The sequence below is a fragment of the Mytilus trossulus genome, chromosome 2, assembly GCF_036588685.1.
Source record: "Mytilus trossulus isolate FHL-02 chromosome 2, PNRI_Mtr1.1.1.hap1, whole genome shotgun sequence".
Classification (NCBI taxonomy): Eukaryota; Metazoa; Mollusca; class Bivalvia; order Mytilida; family Mytilidae; genus Mytilus; species Mytilus trossulus.
In genome coordinates this window covers 9,301,319-9,320,129 of record NC_086374.1, presented here as the reverse complement: position 1 = coordinate 9,320,129, position 18,811 = coordinate 9,301,319, and the positions used below count along the sequence as shown (strand labels likewise).

The following is an 18,811-nucleotide window of genomic DNA, read 5'->3' as shown; positions in this document are numbered from 1 at the left end:
ATATAATTGTAAGAAGCAAAATCGTTCAGTAAAGTAAGAACTTCAAACACATCACCATCACCAAAATACAATTTTGTCATGAATCCATTTGTGTCCTTTGTTTAATATGCACATAGACCAAGGTGTTTCTAGCCATTTACTGTGGATTCATTTATTTTTCGTGCATATCAATTTTTGTGGATTGAAGAAAATTTACATTTTCGTGGATATCTGATTTTGTGGTTTGCTGATTTTTATGTACAAAGCCTATAGAAAATTTGTAATTGGTTGAACATATGAATTTGTGGTTCACTTGTACCCACAAAACTAACGAAAATTGGTATCCAACGAATAATAATGAATCCTCAGTACCTCAAATGTATAATATGATTGATAAACATTTTTGTTGTAGACCCATTCTGAGAGTTTCCGAGTAATGGGAGCTATATTATCTAACCATACAGAGAGTCCGCTTGCCTTTAGACTGATATCAAAACCTCCATTCTTGTTAGTCGATTTAGATCCCTCAACAAACAGAGAAGAATTAACTAAAGCATATGTTACAGAATTCCAAACATTGAAACCTCAACATAATCTACCGGTAAGTAGTTTAGTATACATATTTTTTAAGGGGCCAGCTGAAGGACGCCTCTGGGTTGCGGGATTTTTTCGCTTCATTGAAGACTAATTGATGGCCTTCGGTTGTTGTCTGCTCTATGGTCGGGTTGCTGTTGCTTTGACACATTCCCCATTTCCTTTCTCAATTTTAGTAAAGTTTTGTTCTTTTAAAATCTGTAATATTGATTGTTTTACTTTATATTTCAAGAAATTATATATAAATGTCATTTTGTAATAGGTAAGTTGTAATCTATAAAACAATCATAAAAGTATATTTTTTTAAGATGTTCATTCCAGACTGCACAAGCCTGTAAATGTAATGAGTTGAAAAATTATTGTAGGTAAAGATAGCATTTCAGACAACCACAGACTTACTAAAATACCTAAATGACTCTGACCATGATAACATTGCCTTGAGAGAACAGGATGGTAAAAAGATTGACATTAAAGATGACCTTGTTGTAGAGTTCAACAATGGAACCACACAGGTAACTTATCATATTGACATAAACAAAAACTTGATAAATATGCTGTGGAGCAACAGTTATTCCTAATACTCTAAACTAATTTTTTTGGCAGATACTATTCTATGCATCCATCTCTGCTACCTGATTTTGCAACAATATTTTCTTAATAGTCTAAAGCTTTTATTATATTGATAAAAAGAATAACCAAGTATGTCATTTTTAGTCAGATTTATTGCCTTCTTGTAAAAGTCAAATATAGTAATATGGTTTACAGAAACCATCAGTTTTTTTATGTGTATATAATTTACTGCAGAATTTAAATTACAAAACACAACAATAAAGTTATAAAAATAATAAATTTAAAAAGCTCAAAGGGTACTTTAACATAACAATTTCTAATCCCATTTTATTGAGTTGTCATCATGTTGTTTCTTTTTATGTTTGATTAATTGCTTCACATTGAAATGTTGTTTTTCTTTAGAAACTTCCACTGTATGCTACGCTATCTGTACCTCAGATGGAATTATCAAAAGAATCACTGGACTTTGGTGTCTGTTTAGTAGGACAGAGAAGGGAGCTACAACTGACCATATCTAACAAGACAGCTTCTCATTGTCACTGGAGAGTCTATCAAGGTATACTAAATATGACTTTATTAATTGTTTTATGTTTTGGTTTGTTTTACTCTGAGTTTATAGTTGATAGTCTTAGTTCATTAAGTGTTTCATTTATTTCAATAAACATTTGATGATTTGATCATATATAGCAATATTTAACTATTATAATCAGATTGGAATAAATGATTTGTTCTTATTTTATTGAAAAAAAATAGTGTAATTATGTTTATATTCAGAGATCTATGTGCTGTCCTTGTTATCTTTTCCAATGTTTTTGTTTTTGTTTTTACAGAGAGCACAATCGACAGCAGCACTATTGATAGGTTCTCCATTGAACCAACAGAAGGATATTTAGAGGCTCACATTACCCATGTGTCAGACAGTAAATCTCTCCTTAAAGTCTACTTCACTGCCAAGTTAGTATATTTCTTGTCAGACTATATATATTTTTACGTTTTTTTTTGTTTTTAGTAAGTAAGAACGATTATACAGCAAATCTGTTTTGAGAAACTATCAAAACTTTGCATTCAGTAACTGTTCACAAATGAAATTCATTTACACTCAAAGTTCTTATTTATTAATGATATTCTTATCACATATTTTGAACCTTTGAACATGGACACTTATAGATCTAGAATAAGAGTTAAATCATTGTTTGAAAGTATTTAATCTCAATGGAACACATTACACAAGGTTTCATTAAGAACCTTTGGTTTGATATAGGTATATAAATTGTTTATAAAGCAGGAGTTACAGGATTACTTTGACTTTAATGTAACCTGTTGCTCTCCACCTTTTAAAGTTTTGACTTAATTGCAATTTGTTTTATCAAACTAAATTGTTCATATGAAATTGTTTGCCATGTTAAACAAACAACAATCCATTATGTTTATCTGGTCATAAATCTTAACCAACTAATGTAAATAATCAGAATCAAGTCAAGTAGAAGGTGTTATATAAAGCATACCTTCAATCCTAGGATTTTTAATTCCACCTCATTGCTGCATCTATCATTTTGTTTATGCATACTTCAAAGCTTTCTTTCAATTAATATCTAAAATACTTTTTTAAATATACTTTCAACATCAATATGTTCTCACAAGATTATAAAGGGCAATAAGATCAATATTTCAAAATTAATCATTTTAGATTATCTCCCATGTTATTGTATTCTCACATATTAAACTGAATATCACATTTATTTCAAATGAATGCTTGATTCTTATGAATGTAGAAGATTTTTTTTTTTTAAATAGTAAGAAAGCTAAGTTCAGACATTTCTATAGCAATTACCTTTTGAATGACTCTTTACAAAGAAGTGAATTGAATATTTTTCTATATCATATATTTTTGAAATTTATTTTATAGATTTATAGTCTCAATTTAACCGTGAATATGATGAAGTTAAACTGTTGAATAATAGTTTCTTTATTATGATTTATTTTTTCCAGGCATTCTGAGCATTATGAAACTGTATTTGTTTTCCGTGGAAACCTTGGTGAAGAATCACGTAAATTGTTTATCAGAGGCACTGGATCTTATGATGAGAAACATGAAGCCATTTTGAATGTGTAATTGATATTCATTGACATGTCATGTGACTAAATTTTAGAATGGTATATGTTTATGTGTAATTAATTGCTACATTATTTTTTATGGAGGGATTCTCTCAAAGCTGGTTATATTTGTTCATGTTAATAACAGTGCTTATGCATAAGTTTAAATGTCTTTTTTCATACTAGCAACATTAAAGGTCAAAGCTTGCATGAGCAAGGTAGTATATTTTTAACTGTTGATAAGCAGTTTATTTTCCCAAATTTTAAAACAGCATTTGTCTTAAATTAAATGATAGAATTTTGAATTTTGATAATATAGTTGGTAAATATAGCTCTTACAAAAATCAAGTTGATAATGTAATTCATCTATTTTTGTGAATTCTATTTGGCAATAATTCTCTAGTGATTAATTTCACTTATCCTAAGAACTAAGAACTGAGAACTGATTATATTTCATAATTGATCTGTTAAAAATTAGTTTCCAGACCGGAAATTTTCTTACAAATCATTAGATTTCAAACATTTTTAAAAATAATTTGCAGAACAAAGTTTGAAATAATCTATTTAATTTAACTGTGAAGAAGTGAAATGTACATAATTACAGTGAGTTTTTAAACCACTGTGATGTATGCTATAATACTTGTTGATTTACATTTGTTATTCTATAATACATTCCGTCCAATGTTTTATTGTATATTTTGTCATTCTTGTCCAATGTTTTATTTTATATTTTGTCATGTTTCTCTGGGAAATTAATGTACTTAAGTATCTTGTTTTTTATAATTGCTAACAGTCAATTGAGATGAGGAACTTGTGTTCCTTTTTGTATCTTTGCTTTTATCTAGGCTCTAAAGACTAGGTTTATTTTCTGTTGTAATACCTTGGTTACAAGTTGATAAATAAGTGTTAATATGTTGATTCATTTGATTGCTGTATTTCAATGATACCTACTTTGATGAATTTTCACTGAATAGAGATAAAACAGAATTTATGTAAAGATAAGTTTAATTTAATTTTAATTTAAGTTTGTTATTGTGTTTAAATGGTTAAAATTCACCAAGTTCGTCAAAGTCTCATCACTTCTTGCTAGTGCCAGGCTTTATGTGTACACTATTGGAATGTGTTATCAAATCCAAAATTTTAAATATTTCTATATGTACATGCTAAAACAAAAGAAGTTTACCAGTTTTTTGTGATGATAAGAATTAAAACAATATTTATAATTGAGAACTGTGATATTAAAAATTATTGCATCTTTGAGTTATTTTGTCTTTTTAAACAAATATTCCTTTTTTTAATGCTGCTGAAAATTCCATAGTTTTCTGTTTTTAAATGTAATTTGTTTTTTTAGTATACATGTATATATGAGCTTTGACTATTTTAATTGATTTGTGCTGAAAGAGATATTGTCAAAGTTTCTTTCTGAAATTTGAGCCTTTAAGAGCCTTTGAATGAAAAACTATTATACAAGATTGTCTACATCAGCTACAATTGGGATGTTAGAGTGAAGTCTTTTCTACACCAGCTAATTGTAAGGTCAATATTTAATCACAAAAATGTCATTTACTGAGAGATGTATGAAATATGCTTTTATTGATGATCCTCACCTATAAGTCACTATGAAGCCTTGAACAGCTAGCAAAATCACACACCACATTGTAAAATCAAGACTATCCATAGAAAGAGTTGTGTTTTCATACGCTTGTCTAAGACTGAAAATAATACTTCATGTATTGTATCAGATATCCTTGTTTAATTCCTACAAGAAGGTAATACCTCCCGAAACAAAAGCTTATTTTTATACGACCGCAAATTTTGAAAAAATTTTCGTCGTATATTGCTATCACGTTGGCGTCGTCGTCGTCGTCCGAATACTTTTAGTTTTCGCACTCTAACTTTAGTAAAAGTGAATATAAATCTATAAAATTTTATCACAAGGTTTATGACCACAAAAGGAAGGTTGGTATTGATTTTGGGAGTTTTGGTCCCAACATTTTAGGAATTAGGGGCCAAAAAGGGCCCAAATAAGCATTTTCTTGGTTTTCGCACTATAACTTTAGTTTAAGTTAATAGAAATCTATGAAATTTTAACACAAGGTTTATGACCACAAAAGAAAGGTTGGGATTGATTTTGGAAGTTTTGGTTTCAACAGTGTAGGAATTAGGGGCCAAAAAAGGGCCCAAATAAGCATTATTCTTGGTTTTCGCACAATAACTTTAGTTTAAGTAAATAGAAAATAATGAAATTTAAACACAATGTTTATGACCACAAAAAGAAGGTTGGTATTGATTTTGGGAGTTTAGTTCCCAACAGTTTAGGAATTAGGGGCCAAAAAGGGACCCAAATAAACATTTTCTTGGTTTTCGCACAATAACTTTAGTATAAGTAAATAGAAATCTATGAAATTTAAACACAAGGTTTATGACCATAAAAGGAAGGTTGGTAATGATTTTGGGAGTTTTGGTCCCAACAGTTTAGGAATAAGGGGCCCAAAAGGTCCAAAATTAAACTTTGTTTGATTTCATCAAAATTGAATAATTGGGGTTCTTTGATATGCCGAATCTAACTGTGTATGTAGATTTTTAACTTTTGGTCCCGTTTTCAAATTGGTCTTCATTAAGGTCCAAAGGGTCCAAAATTAAACTTCGTTTGATTTTGACAAAAAATTAATCGGTTGGGTTCTTTGATATGCTCAATCTAAAAATGTACTTAGATTCTTGATTATCGGCCCAGTTTTCAAGTTGGTCCAAATCGGGGTCCAAAATTAAACTTTGTTTGATTTCATCAAAAATTGGAATAAATGGGGTTCTTTGATATGCCAAATCTAACTGTGTATGTAGATTCCTCATTTTTGGACTTGCTTTCAAATTGGTCTACATTAAAGTCCAAAGGGTCCAAAATTAAACTTAGTTTGATTTTAACAAAAATTGAAATCTTGGGGTTCTTTGATATGCTGAATCCAAACATGTACTTAGATTTTTGATTATGGGCCCAGTTTTCAAGTTAGTCCAAATCAGGATCTAAAATTATTATATTAAGTTTTGTGCAATAGCAAGTCTTTTCAATTGCACAGTATTGCGCAATGGCAAGAAATATCTTATTGCAAAATATTGTGAAATAGCAATTTTGTTTTTAATTAGAGTTATCTTTCTTTGTCCAGAATAGTAAGCAAGAAATATCTAATTGTAAGAATTATTTTTATTTGGAGTTATCTTTCTTTGTCCAGAATCAACTTAAATCTTTGTTATATATACAATATACAATGTATATTCACTTTTTACTACCAACTGATAAATTAAAATAATCTTTACCATTCAGTGATAACAAGCAGTTTTTTTACATCTTAATATTTTATGATGTATTTAAATGAGTAGTAATTGTTGCAAACTCCATTAGAAATTTTAATTGAGATTAGTTTTGGAATAAGGGAAAGGGGGATGTGATTAAAAAAAATGGGTTCAATTTTCTCATTTGAAATTTCATAAATAAAAAGAAAATTTCTTCAAACATTTTTTTGAGAGGAATAATATTCAACAGCATAGTGAATTGCTCTAAGAGAAAACAAAAAAATTAATTTCATTAGAACACATTCGTTCTGTGTCAGAAACCTATGCTGTGTCAACTATTTAATCACAATCCAAATTTAGAGCTGAATCCAGCTTGAATGTTATGTCCATACTTGCCCCAACTGTTCAGGGTTCAACCTCTGCGGTCGTATAAAGCTACGCCCTGCGGAGCATCTGGTTTATAAGCTAGAGTTAGAGAAGGGGATAAGGTCGCTGCGCAATGCTAGGCAGTGTTGTCAAAGAAGTTAGAAGTAAACAGTACAGGTTCAAGCCAAGCCCGAGGAGGAAGTTACAAGTCAGATCTACTATAAAATTGTAAGGCTGATTTTCACTGCACTTTATACATATTCTTACATCTGGTATTTCTTCACAGGCAGATATATATATATATATATATATACAACTCGTCTAAACATCAACCCAACAATGTTAGATCTGTAAATTTGCTTTCGCAAATTTTTGGTTCTTCCCTCGCCGGGATTCAAACCCATGCTACTGTAATATCGTGACACCAAATCGCCTGCACTGCAGCCGTCCCGCTAGACCACACGACCACCTGGGCTCTACAAAAATAGAGCTTTCGCTGGCCATGTGTTACCTTTCCTCGTCAGTGTAAATCTAGCAGCTAACTACAGTACATGATATATAAGGCATGAAGATGTTATTTTTACAGATCAGCTAAATTATCTGTAGTAAAGGATCCTACAAATTAATGTAAGATACAGTCACAGAAAATAATTATATTTATAAGTACGTCTGAGTCAGTGACAACTCTACAACAGATGTATCCATCGGATCGCCATCAATGATGGTGATGCATGGCTGTGTATATAATGTATATACAACTCGTCTAAACATCAACCCAACAATGTTAGATCTGTAAATTTGCTTTCGCAAATTTTTGGTTCTTCCCTTGCCGGGATTCGAACCCATGCTACTGTGATATCGTGACACCAAATCGCCCGCACTGCAGCCGTCCAGCTAGACCTATAAAATGACTGAATAAATAGTCAATGATAAATCTTACGGGGCAATGGATCATATAAACATGATTCAGTACACTTCGAAATATATTACATAACAAGTCCTAAAGGGTACAACATCACCAAAAACACAATAAAACGAACAATATGTTAGATATTTCGGATAACAAATTTCCTTCCTTGGTAATTGCACTATAACAAATGAATCATGTCAATTCAAATTAAGACTCTTATCAAAATCTTGAAATTTATACAATTAAGGTGGTATGGGTGACTTCCTCCATCTTGGATTGTAAAAAACAGAGTCCAGATTTTCCATCAAGTTAGCAAAATTTCATACAGGAATGCAGATATTTAATGTCAATTTTCATTTATAAGAACCAATTTATAAGAATATTACTTATAAATATTAATATGTTTGCAAATTCTAACTATTTTTGGTTGTTTTTAGTTTTTTTTTAAACTATCATTTTAAGGGTAGGTAATTCAAAACAGTGCATTTTTTGAAGGATTCTACATGATATTTTTCTATTTTGTATTTTAGCTGGAAAAAACGTACTGTGACCCTATCTTTTCTTTTGATATTCTGAAAGCTATCTTTTCCAGAAGTATTTAATAATTCTATCATTTTGTTCAGGTTCTAATCATAAAATGGTGTTTTTTCCTGTATAATCCATACAAAATGTGTCATTTTGTCCTGTCCTGTAGCTTGAGAAAATGCGCGGTGACCTATAATTTTTATTATATTTTTCGACATGTATCAATAAATACTACGTTTTGGCAAAGTATGAACAAATTCTATCATTTTTATTTTAGACTCCCATACCACTTTAAGCGAACGCTGGAACAATTTTAAAATTTCCAAACTGGGCGAAAAGACTACAAAGATATTCCAAATAAAATAGTTATTTACGATGTGAACTGGCACAACTCTAAATTCCCGAAGGTGGTGACAGGAGTATACGGTTTTTTAGTGAGGTCACTCCTGCGGCCATTAAGGCGTTTGTGTATATAATAACGAGTCTAAATTGAAAACTACATTCAAACCTATGAATGCGTTGGATAAAAACCGCAATTTTTATACGTATGCATGTAAAACAACTTTTGTTGTAGAAGGGTCTAAAAACAGTACAAACAACATTTTCCAAAAGACAAAAATAGTGAAAAAGTATATTTTAAACAAAACCCATTTGACTAACAGGTCGAACAACTGATGTTCTTTAACCCTGCTGACTGCCATTGGCCATTGCCAAATAAAATTGATCACAAGATGTAACAAAATGGATCTTAATATAGATTTAGTACTAAACATAAAACAATTAATACATATATATATATACCTCGTCTAAACATCAACCCAACAATGTTAGATCTGTAAATTTGCTTTCGCAAATTTTTGGTTCCTCCCTCGCCGGGATTCGAAAAAAAAAGAGCTTTCGCTGGCCATGTGTTACCTTTCCACGTCAGTTTTAATCTAGCGGTGTACTACAGTACATAATATATAAGGCATGAAGATGTTATTGTTACAGATCAGCTAAATTATCTATAGTAAAGGATCCTACAAATTAATGTAAGATACAGTCACAGAAAATAATTATATTCATAAGTACGTCTGAGTCAGTGACAACCCTACAACAGATGTATCCATCGGATCGCCATCAATGATGGTGATACATGACTGTGTACATAATGTATATACAAGTCGTCTAAACATCAACCCAACAATGTTAGATCTGTAAATTTGCTTTCGCAAATTTTTGGTTCCTCCCTCGCCGGGATTCGAACCCATGCTACTGTGATATCGTGACACCAAATCGCCTGCACTGCAGCCGTCCCGCTAGACCACACGACCACCTGGGCTCTCTAAAAAAGAGCTTTCGCTGGCCATGTGTTACCTTTCCACGTCAGTTTTTAATCTAGCGGTGTACTACAGTACATGATATATAAGGCATGAAGATGTTATTGTTACAGATCAGCTAAATTATCTATAGTAAAGGATCCTACAAATTAATGTAAGATACAGTCACAGAAAATAATTATATTCATAAGTACGTCTGAGTCAGTGACAACCCTACAACAGATGTATCCATCGGATCGCCATCAATGATGGTGATACATGACTGTGTACATAATGTATATACAAGTCGTCTAAACATCAACCCAACAATGTTAGATCTGTAAATTTGCTTTCGCAAATTTTTGGTTCCTCCCTCGCCGGGATTCGAACCCATGCTACTGTGATATCGTGACACCAAATCGCCTGCACTGCAGCCGTCCCGCTAGACCACACGACCACCTGGGCTCTCTAAAAAAGAGCTTTCGCTGGCCATGTGTTACCTTTCCACGTCAGTTTTTAATCTAGCGGTGTACTACAGTACATGATATATAAGGCATGAAGATGTTATTGTTACAGATCAGCTAAATTATCTATAGTAAAGGATCCTACAAATTAATGTAAGATACAGTCACAGAAAATAATTATATTCATAAGTACGTCTGAGTCAGTGCCAACCCTACAACAGATTTATATATATAAACATCAACCTAACAATTTTAGATCTGTAAATTTGCTTTCGCAAATCTTTTTGTTCTTCCCTCACCGGGATTCTAACCCATGCTACTGAGATATTGTAACACCAAATAGCCTGCACAGTATCTGGAGCCCTAGACCATACAACTACCTTGACTTCAAAATGAAGCTTTCGGTGGCCGGGTGTTACCTTTCTACATCAGTTTTAATCTAGTGTCATACTACAGTACATTATATATAAGGCATGGAGATGTTATTTTTACAGATCAGCTAAATAATCTTTAGCAAAGGATCCTACAAATTAATGTAAGATACAGTCACAGAATATGATTATATTTATAAGTACGTCTGTGCCAGTGACAACTCTACAACAGATTTATCCATTGGATCACCAGCAGTGATGGTGATACATGGCTGTTTACACTGTGTATATATGTATACATATGTTAACCAGTCTAAATTGAAATCAACATTCAAACCTATGATGGCGTTGGATAAAAACTGCAATTTTTATATGTGTGCATGAAAACAAATTTCGTTGTAAAAGGGTCTAAATACAGCACAAACAACATTTTTCAAAAGACCAAAAAGAGTGAAAAAGTATAATTTAACAAAACACATTTAACTGAGGGGTCTACATACAGCAAAACCAAAAAATATATATTGAAGATCAAAACTGAAAGGTAGTATCAACTGCAACACCAGGTTGTCAATTATAGATTAAAAAAAAAGATTTTCTACATAATTGGTTAAAAAAATAAAAGGCATACGATTAAGAAAAGATTCTCCCGTTTAAATTTTTTTCGTAAAGCTGGTCATGTACATTTGATATTGTCCTAAATGTTCTACTGTTCTAACTGATATATTCCTTTTGAGATATATATAGATAAATAGTCTCGTTGTTAAAACAGTCAGCTGGTGGCATCACCAAATAAATAAACAGATTGATACTGATTTAATGTGTTCAACACACAATTCTAGAACCAAATTCATTTGGCAAATTGGACAACTTTTAACACAGAAAACACTGTTGAATATAAAAACTATTTTTTATCTTTTTCGCAGCATGAATAATTGTTTGGTTCGTAAGAAGGACGGTGTGCATAGATTACAGGAAACTCGATGATTCTACTATCAAGGATATATATCCGATTCCTAGCTTGTCTAGCCGGCACTAGCATATTTCCAGTCATGGACTTTCAGTCGGGTTATTGGCAATTTGAAAATGGCGCCGAAAGATCGACATAAAATGCATTTATTACGAAATATGGTCATTTTTAGAACATTTAAATGCCTTTCGGAATATGTAATGCTTCTTCAACTTTTCAAAGATGTATTGAATCAGTATTCGTGGAATGCAATGGAAAGCCCTTTTGATTTATTTAGATGATATTATAATCTACATGTCAAATCTGTACTGCTCTTTGGCTCAAACTGTTGGAGAATTATACAAACTTACTTCAACAAACTGGCTGCATTCCACAATACCTGCTTGAGAAGAATATGTACTTTTGGCTCCACAAAATAACCAATCAGGAACTATTCAAACTGACAACACAAAGAGACATAAGAAATGAAATAAAAACAAGAAGATGGAAATGGATAGGCCATGTTTTATGGAAGGAACCAGCAAACATCTGGTGTCATTGCGATGGACTCCAACTGGCAAGAGGAAAAGGGGAAGACCAAAAGAAACATGGAGAAGAACAGTGGAAAGACAGAATGTTATGGTGAGAACTAGTGTCGGCCTTATGTGCATCAAAGCAATAAGAGGATTAATATATATAATTTATGGTTGAAATTTAGAAGACCATTTTGATAAATTAGATGAAGTTCTAAGTAGATTACAAAATGTTGGTTTGAAACGTTAACCTTTTAAGTGTGAGTTCATCACGTCATACTGTCAGTAAAATGGCATTAGTCCGAATCCAAAAATTGTTGAATCAGTTAGTAAATGGCAGGTAATAGATTCTTTGTAATTACTATCGACAAATTGTACACAAGTTTAGTGGAATAGCATCTCCTTTGAGTAGACTAACTAGAAATTGAACTTGCATACTTTTTCCATTGCAGCATACATAGAAAGGATAATTGAATTTGAACTTCTCATACAGTGAGGTATTCATTAATAAGCGTGTGTGTGTGTGTGTGTGCTCTGATTTATAACAAAACTGTAATGAAATTGAGAAAAAAGACACAATAAATTTTGTATCATTTTATTATAAGAACTATTCGGCTATTATCAACCTTCGTTTAAAAATGAATTAGAAACAAAAATTGACATATTTACAAATATATGAAACATGATGTAAAATGTAAAATGTAAAAGACTGCTAGCGGACAGTCAGTTGGACAAACTAGACATGAATGATACAAAGGTTTGTAGAATTCACATACTATGTGCTGTTTGAGCATGGTTTGATTATATACAATGTACGGTGAAAAATATCAAGGCAAAACGGGTGTTGTTATTTCATTTCAATAGATCATTGTTGTTGGTTGAAAAATAGCTATCCTGAAGGTTGCACGCCATCTAAACAACATCCCATGGCTTTGGCGAGTCCGTGTTTTGAGTCTTCAATTTCACCTTTCACATCAAATTTCAAGTCATCAGTATTAATACCATCTATCATAGCAGGGGATTCAGTGGTAACCTCTTCATATGTTAAATGTTCATCTGAAAGGTTTAAAAACGTCATATTATCTCTGTAAACAGCAAGTACTAATGAAAATGTGGTGTGCAACAAATTACTTTGCACAACTTTAGAGAGAAGAAACTTCATTCAAAATGAGTAAAGTTATATTGCTTAACACTTTCAAATCAGGCTTCAATTCTTATATGACGGAACAGTTTAAAACATTGGACTTTTAATATCCTCGTACACGGAAAAACATGAATTTTGTCAACTGAAGGTAATTAGACGGCAGGGTAACTTGAAAATACATGTAAGAAGAAGATATATCATTTCCATTAAATGGGATCACAAGGAGCATAAGACAATAACAAAAAGAAACAACAATAGTCTATAAATAAAACTGAATGTTCAGATATCTAGATGAAGTTCGGTGGTTATCATTTTTTGTCGTATATACTAGTATCGTATATATATTTCGTTCAGTTTTTGTACATAAATCAGGCTGTTAGTTTTATCGTTAGAATTGTTTTGCATTTGTCATTTTGCGTTTAGTTTTGCTCATTGGCTAAGATCGTACGGTGACCTATGGTAACCAGTTGTTAGCATCTACTAGTATGTCGATTGGTCTCTTGTTTAGAGTTGTCTTGTGGGCAATCGCACATCTTCTTATTTTTTTTTAATTAAAACAATATAAATATTTGTATTTACTGTAACATTTACCCAATAATAGGACCGGTGACTAAAACATGACTGAAAAATCTGTTTGATCAGTTTGTTACTACATTGTACATTAAAATAAGCAATAAGTATACACTCTCATAAATTAGCTGTATTTATCTGGTATTTGATATGATAACCATTCTAACCTCGGACACAGAACTTATCCCTCCTCCTAACTTCTCCCCAAGGTACTTGTGTTAATGTGATGTGGTAACCATTCAGAAGACATGTTCTTTGACTGAAGTCACTGGATAATTTCCTCAAACATCCCTTTCCTGATAAATGATTGCCGTACGTCCAACCGGAACCACAGTCTACAACATAAGTATTTTATTGTCATATACCACATAGTATTTTACCGAAAACTATAAAACAGAACTTCAGAAACCTATACAACAAAACATTGGATATTTAATGTAAGTAATATATAACTATGGAAACGCGATTATTCATGTCAAACTATTTTAAAGGTCTAAAATTAAATACTTACTGATTACTGGCGATGCTATAGAGCTGGAAAAGAAGACAAATCCAAGAAAAATATTTGTAGTTGTTATTTGTATGTCTTCCAATGAACACATCATATTGTTAGAACTTTATAAACTGTAATGATCCTGTCAGCTAAGATGCTTCTATTCATACCAGTATTACGGCCTTGGTCATTTAGTTTGTATCAGGAACCAATACAGACGTCACATAAAGCCGTTCAGCTTTGACGTAGAAGGGTTAATGGGTGATCACAATAACGTGTTTATAAGTGCGAATAGATTAATTGTTTCTTGACATTCAATAAATCCGTATTTATTTGGTAAAATCGTTTGAAATTGTTTCCATATTTAGATAAATCAATCAATTATATTAATTTCTACGATCACCTGTCAACATGTCTTTGTGTCCTGATGTTGATTAGACCAGGAATAAAGGAGACGTCAATGAGATTATACAATCGAGTGGACAGCTAAGTTGTTACTTATAACAGTCAACACTTACTCTGGTACAGAAACAACCATTCATCTGGTTAACCATATAGCAATTAGTCATTTTGTTTTGATGAAAACATCATACGAAGATGTGTTGGTTCTTTTTTTCCTTAACCGAAAAATTCTCTTAAAATACAGGTTCATCCTTTTACTATATAAAAAACACCCTTATTTAATGGTCCAATGTTCATCAAAATGTAGCAATCATTTTCTCACTTAGTTCACTACAACAAATTCTCTTTGTTGTATAGCCAAATTAATTACTGAAGATTGCCGTATCATGACAGCATGCGAAAATGCTGGACTTGTTACAGTATTGAAGGAGTTGATTAAACTAGAGGCTCTTAAGAGCCTGTGTCGCTCACCTTGGTATATGTGCATATTAAACAAAGGAAATAGATGGATTCATGACAAAATTGTGTTTTGGTGATGGTTATGTGTTCGTAGATCTTACTTTACTGAACATTATTGTTACTTACAATTTTCTCTATCTATAATAAAAAGTAAAATCACAAAAATACTGAACTCAGAGGAAAATCAATTTGGAAAGTCCATAATCACATGGCAAAATCAAAAAACAAAACGCATCAAAAACGAATGGACAAAACTTGACCCATTCGTTACAGAGGAAAAATTTTGTAAAAATTTACAAAATAAATGAAAATTGTTAAAAATGGACTATAAAGAGCAATAACTGCTACAGGGGTCAACTGACCATTTTTGTCGTGTTCACTTATTTGTAGATCTTACTTTGCTGAACATTATTGTTGTTTACAGTTTATCTCTATCTAATAGTATTCAAGATAATAACCAAAAAATGGCAAAATTTCTTCAAAAATTACCAATTAGGGGACAGTAACCTAACAACCAGTTTTCCAATTCATCTTAAAATTTCAGGGCAGATAGATATAGACTTGATAAACATTTAAACCCCTTGTCAGATTTGCTCTAAATGCTTTGGTTTCAGATTTATAAGCCAAAATCTACATTTTACCCCTATGTTCTATTAATGGCGGCCATCTTGGTTGGTTAACTGGGTCACCGGACACATTTTTAAAACTAGATACCCCAATGATGATTATGGCCAAGTTAGGTTTAATTTGGCCCAGTAGTTTCAGAGGAGAATAAATTTGTAAAAGTTAACGACGACGGACGACGAGGACCGGACGACGACGACGGAGTCAAAGTGATGAGAAAAGCTCACTTGGCCCTTCGGCCCAGGTGAGCAAAAAAAAGTGGACAAAACTTCTGAGAGTGATAAGCAAAAAGCAAAAACAAAACAACAACAAAAAATCCCTTCCAATGTCTAATAGTTTAGTAGTAAGTCGTTGTCTTCTTTCATTTACTGTATTTTTTCTATCTGCATTTGGAATAAATTGTCTGTTTCTTTTAAAGTTCACAGTTACATCAAGGGTTTGGTTGGTATTCCGTATTGGACTTAATAGATCAATGAATGCGACTTGTTGAAAATAAGCTTAATCACAGATCATTTTAGGTTATAATTATGAGGTCAAATAGAACGAAAATCACAAACAGTGATATGTTAAAAAATATTCAAGAAACTTCCCATTTGAATGATCCTAAATAAGTTCAAAGGAGTAAACTAATACATCATGAAATTTTAACATATGTCAGCTCCATCTTCAAACAATGCTTAACAATGAGAAGAAATCAGTTATGTTTTCCTTAAAACTAAGACGTGTTATCATGGTCTAAGAGACAGTTCTCCACCAAGGTAAACATGCGGCCTTCACCAATTATCAATATCCATACCCAAAATGACAAAAATAAAACCATACAAACGAAAAAATAACAGCTTGGTGAATTTTCTAATCAATAAACAAATATGAAACTCAGCAACAAAAAACAACTGAATTAGATCGTATTGTTATATACATATGCACTTTCATATTTATAAAATCTGTCGATACCTATTTCTTGGCCTTGCACAGGAATATATTGTTCTCTGACTGTTTATGACGTCTTTACACTAAATCCATTGGATGTAATATGTGTACTGATTGATAATTTAATTATATGCATATATTTTTTTATCACAAGTAGTTGTTATTGACTGTGCTGTCAGTAACTGCGAGTACAACCAGATCTGTACTTAGTGTATTTTTTTTTGTATCGGGCCACTTCCACTCTGTGTTTTGTTAAATATATTTGTGTTTTTGACTGATACGAACAAAGGGTGGGTCTTAAACGTTGAATTCTTTGTAAGTTCATTTAAAAGAGGGACTAAAGAATACCAGAGGGACAATCAAACTCATAAATAGAAAATAAACTGATAACGCCTGGCTAAAAATGAAAGGAGACAAACAAACAAACAATAGTACACATGACACAACATTGAAAACTAAAGAATCAATTATCCTAATCCATTAGCCTCATCAGCATTTGTGTTGGTCCATGTTGATGAATCCATATATATACACCAAGTCATGAGCCTCATCATTGTTGCACCGGGTTGATGATTCTTTCCCAAGACAGAAGCCTCATCTTTGTTTGTGTTGCCCCGTGTTGATGCATCTATATACCAAGTCATGAGCCTCATCATTGTTTGTGTTGCACAGTGTTGATGAACCTTTCCCAAGACAGAAGCCTAATCGTTGTTTGTGTTGCCCCGTGTTGATGCATCTATATACCAAGTCATGAGCCTCATCATTGTTTGTGTTGCACAGTGTTGATGAACCTTTCCCAAGACAGAAGCCTCATCTTTGTTTGTGTTGCTCCGTGTTGATGAACCTTTCCCAAGACAGAAGCCTCATCTTTGTTTGTGTTGCCCCGTGTTGATGAACCTTTCCCAAGACAGAAGCCTCATCATTGTTGCACCGGGTTGATGATTCTTTCCCAAGAAAGAAGCCTCATCTTTGTTTGTGTTGCCCCGTGTTGATGCATCTATATGTCACACATTATTTTGGTACTAAATTTTATATTTCAAACTATTTATTTATATTGATTTCTATTATGTACATTTCGTATACAGCATGCATATTTTATTTATTCAATACTAAGGATGATCTCGAAAGTCGCTATGAATTTACATGTCTGAAATATTTGTTTACATCTGAAACATGTAAGATTATACATTTCTATTTATCAATAACCTTTTCAACTCTTAGCTAATGCAAACATCTTACAAGTTCGTTATGCAACTTTTATACGGTCATATCAAATACACACATAATTTAATTCACTGATAGATTGATCACCTATCGTAATTCTCTTTGATAAACGTAATCAATCAGTTATCTAATTTCTGTTGACGAAATGACCATTACAAACTTTGTTATTAGCAACGCTTTTTGGTATTTAAGGAAAGATAAATTTATATACTAGGACTCCGTTTGGATATGCCAACGAGAGCACATGAACTGCGTTCGGATTTTCCATCGCATTCATATGCATTGTTTTTGATTTAAATTAACTAAGTTGTAACACTATTATTTCATATTTGGACTTTATTAAATGAATTTGGATTTTACCAATTTGTTTATGTTTACTGTATTGAACTGCCGACTTGTGTGTGAATAAAGAGCTAGTACCCCGCATTGTGGATCGTTCCCAAAGACGGAATCCCACCCGAAGCCGTTCTGGTAATAGTTATCTAGAAAGACATCAAAAACTTGGGAACGATCCACAATGCGGGGTACTAGCTCTTTATTCACACACAAGTCGGCAGTTCAATACAGTAAACATAAACAAATTGGTAAAATCCAAATTCATTTAATAAAGTCCAAATATGAAATAATAGTGTTACAACTTAGTTAATTTAAATCAAAAACAATGCATATGAATGCGATGGAAAATCCGAACGCAGTTCATGTGCTCTCGTTGGCATATCCAAACGGAGTCCTAGTATATAAATTTATCTTTCCTTAAATACCAAATAGCGTTGCTAATAACAAAGTTTGTAATGGTCATTTCGTCAACAGAAATTAGATAACTGATTGATTACGTTTATCAAAGAGAATTACGATAGGTGATCAATCTATCAGTGAATTAAATTATGTGTGTATTTGATATGACCGTATAAAAGTTGCATAACGAACTTGTAAGATGTTTGCATTAGCTAAGAGTTGAAAAGGTTATTGATAAATAGAAATGTATAATCTTACATGTTTCAGATGTAAACAAATATTTCAGACATGT

The 18,811-nt window shown here is 32.2% G+C and overlaps 2 protein-coding genes across 4 annotated transcripts in view; one reads left to right on the top strand and one right to left on the bottom strand.

Moving 5' to 3' along the window:
• Nucleotides 1–4,491, top strand: part of LOC134706446 (deleted in lung and esophageal cancer protein 1-like) — a 47,550-nt gene extending 43,059 nt beyond the window's left edge. For all 3 annotated transcript variants that reach the window (XM_063565394.1, XM_063565395.1, XM_063565396.1), the window contains 5 exons: nt 392–580; nt 939–1,085; nt 1,546–1,699; nt 1,974–2,097; nt 3,133–4,491. In XM_063565394.1, coding sequence (XP_063421464.1) covers nt 392–580; nt 939–1,085; nt 1,546–1,699; nt 1,974–2,097; nt 3,133–3,256 — 738 coding nt within the window. In that variant the 3' untranslated portion in view covers nt 3,257–4,491. The remainder of the gene's footprint in view (nt 1–391; nt 581–938; nt 1,086–1,545; nt 1,700–1,973; nt 2,098–3,132) is intronic.
• Nucleotides 4,492–12,556: 8,065 nt separating this feature from the next.
• On the bottom strand, nt 12,557–14,423 carry LOC134704887 (uncharacterized). The gene is made up of 3 exons (XM_063563669.1): nt 14,164–14,423; nt 13,820–13,987; nt 12,557–12,994 (listed from the first exon to the last, which is right to left on the bottom strand). The coding sequence occupies exons 1-3, from the start codon at nt 14,255–14,257 to the stop codon at nt 12,828–12,830; spliced, it is 429 nt and encodes a 142-aa protein (XP_063419739.1). The 5' UTR covers nt 14,258–14,423; the 3' UTR covers nt 12,557–12,827.
• Nucleotides 14,424–18,811: the final 4,388 nt, after the last annotated feature.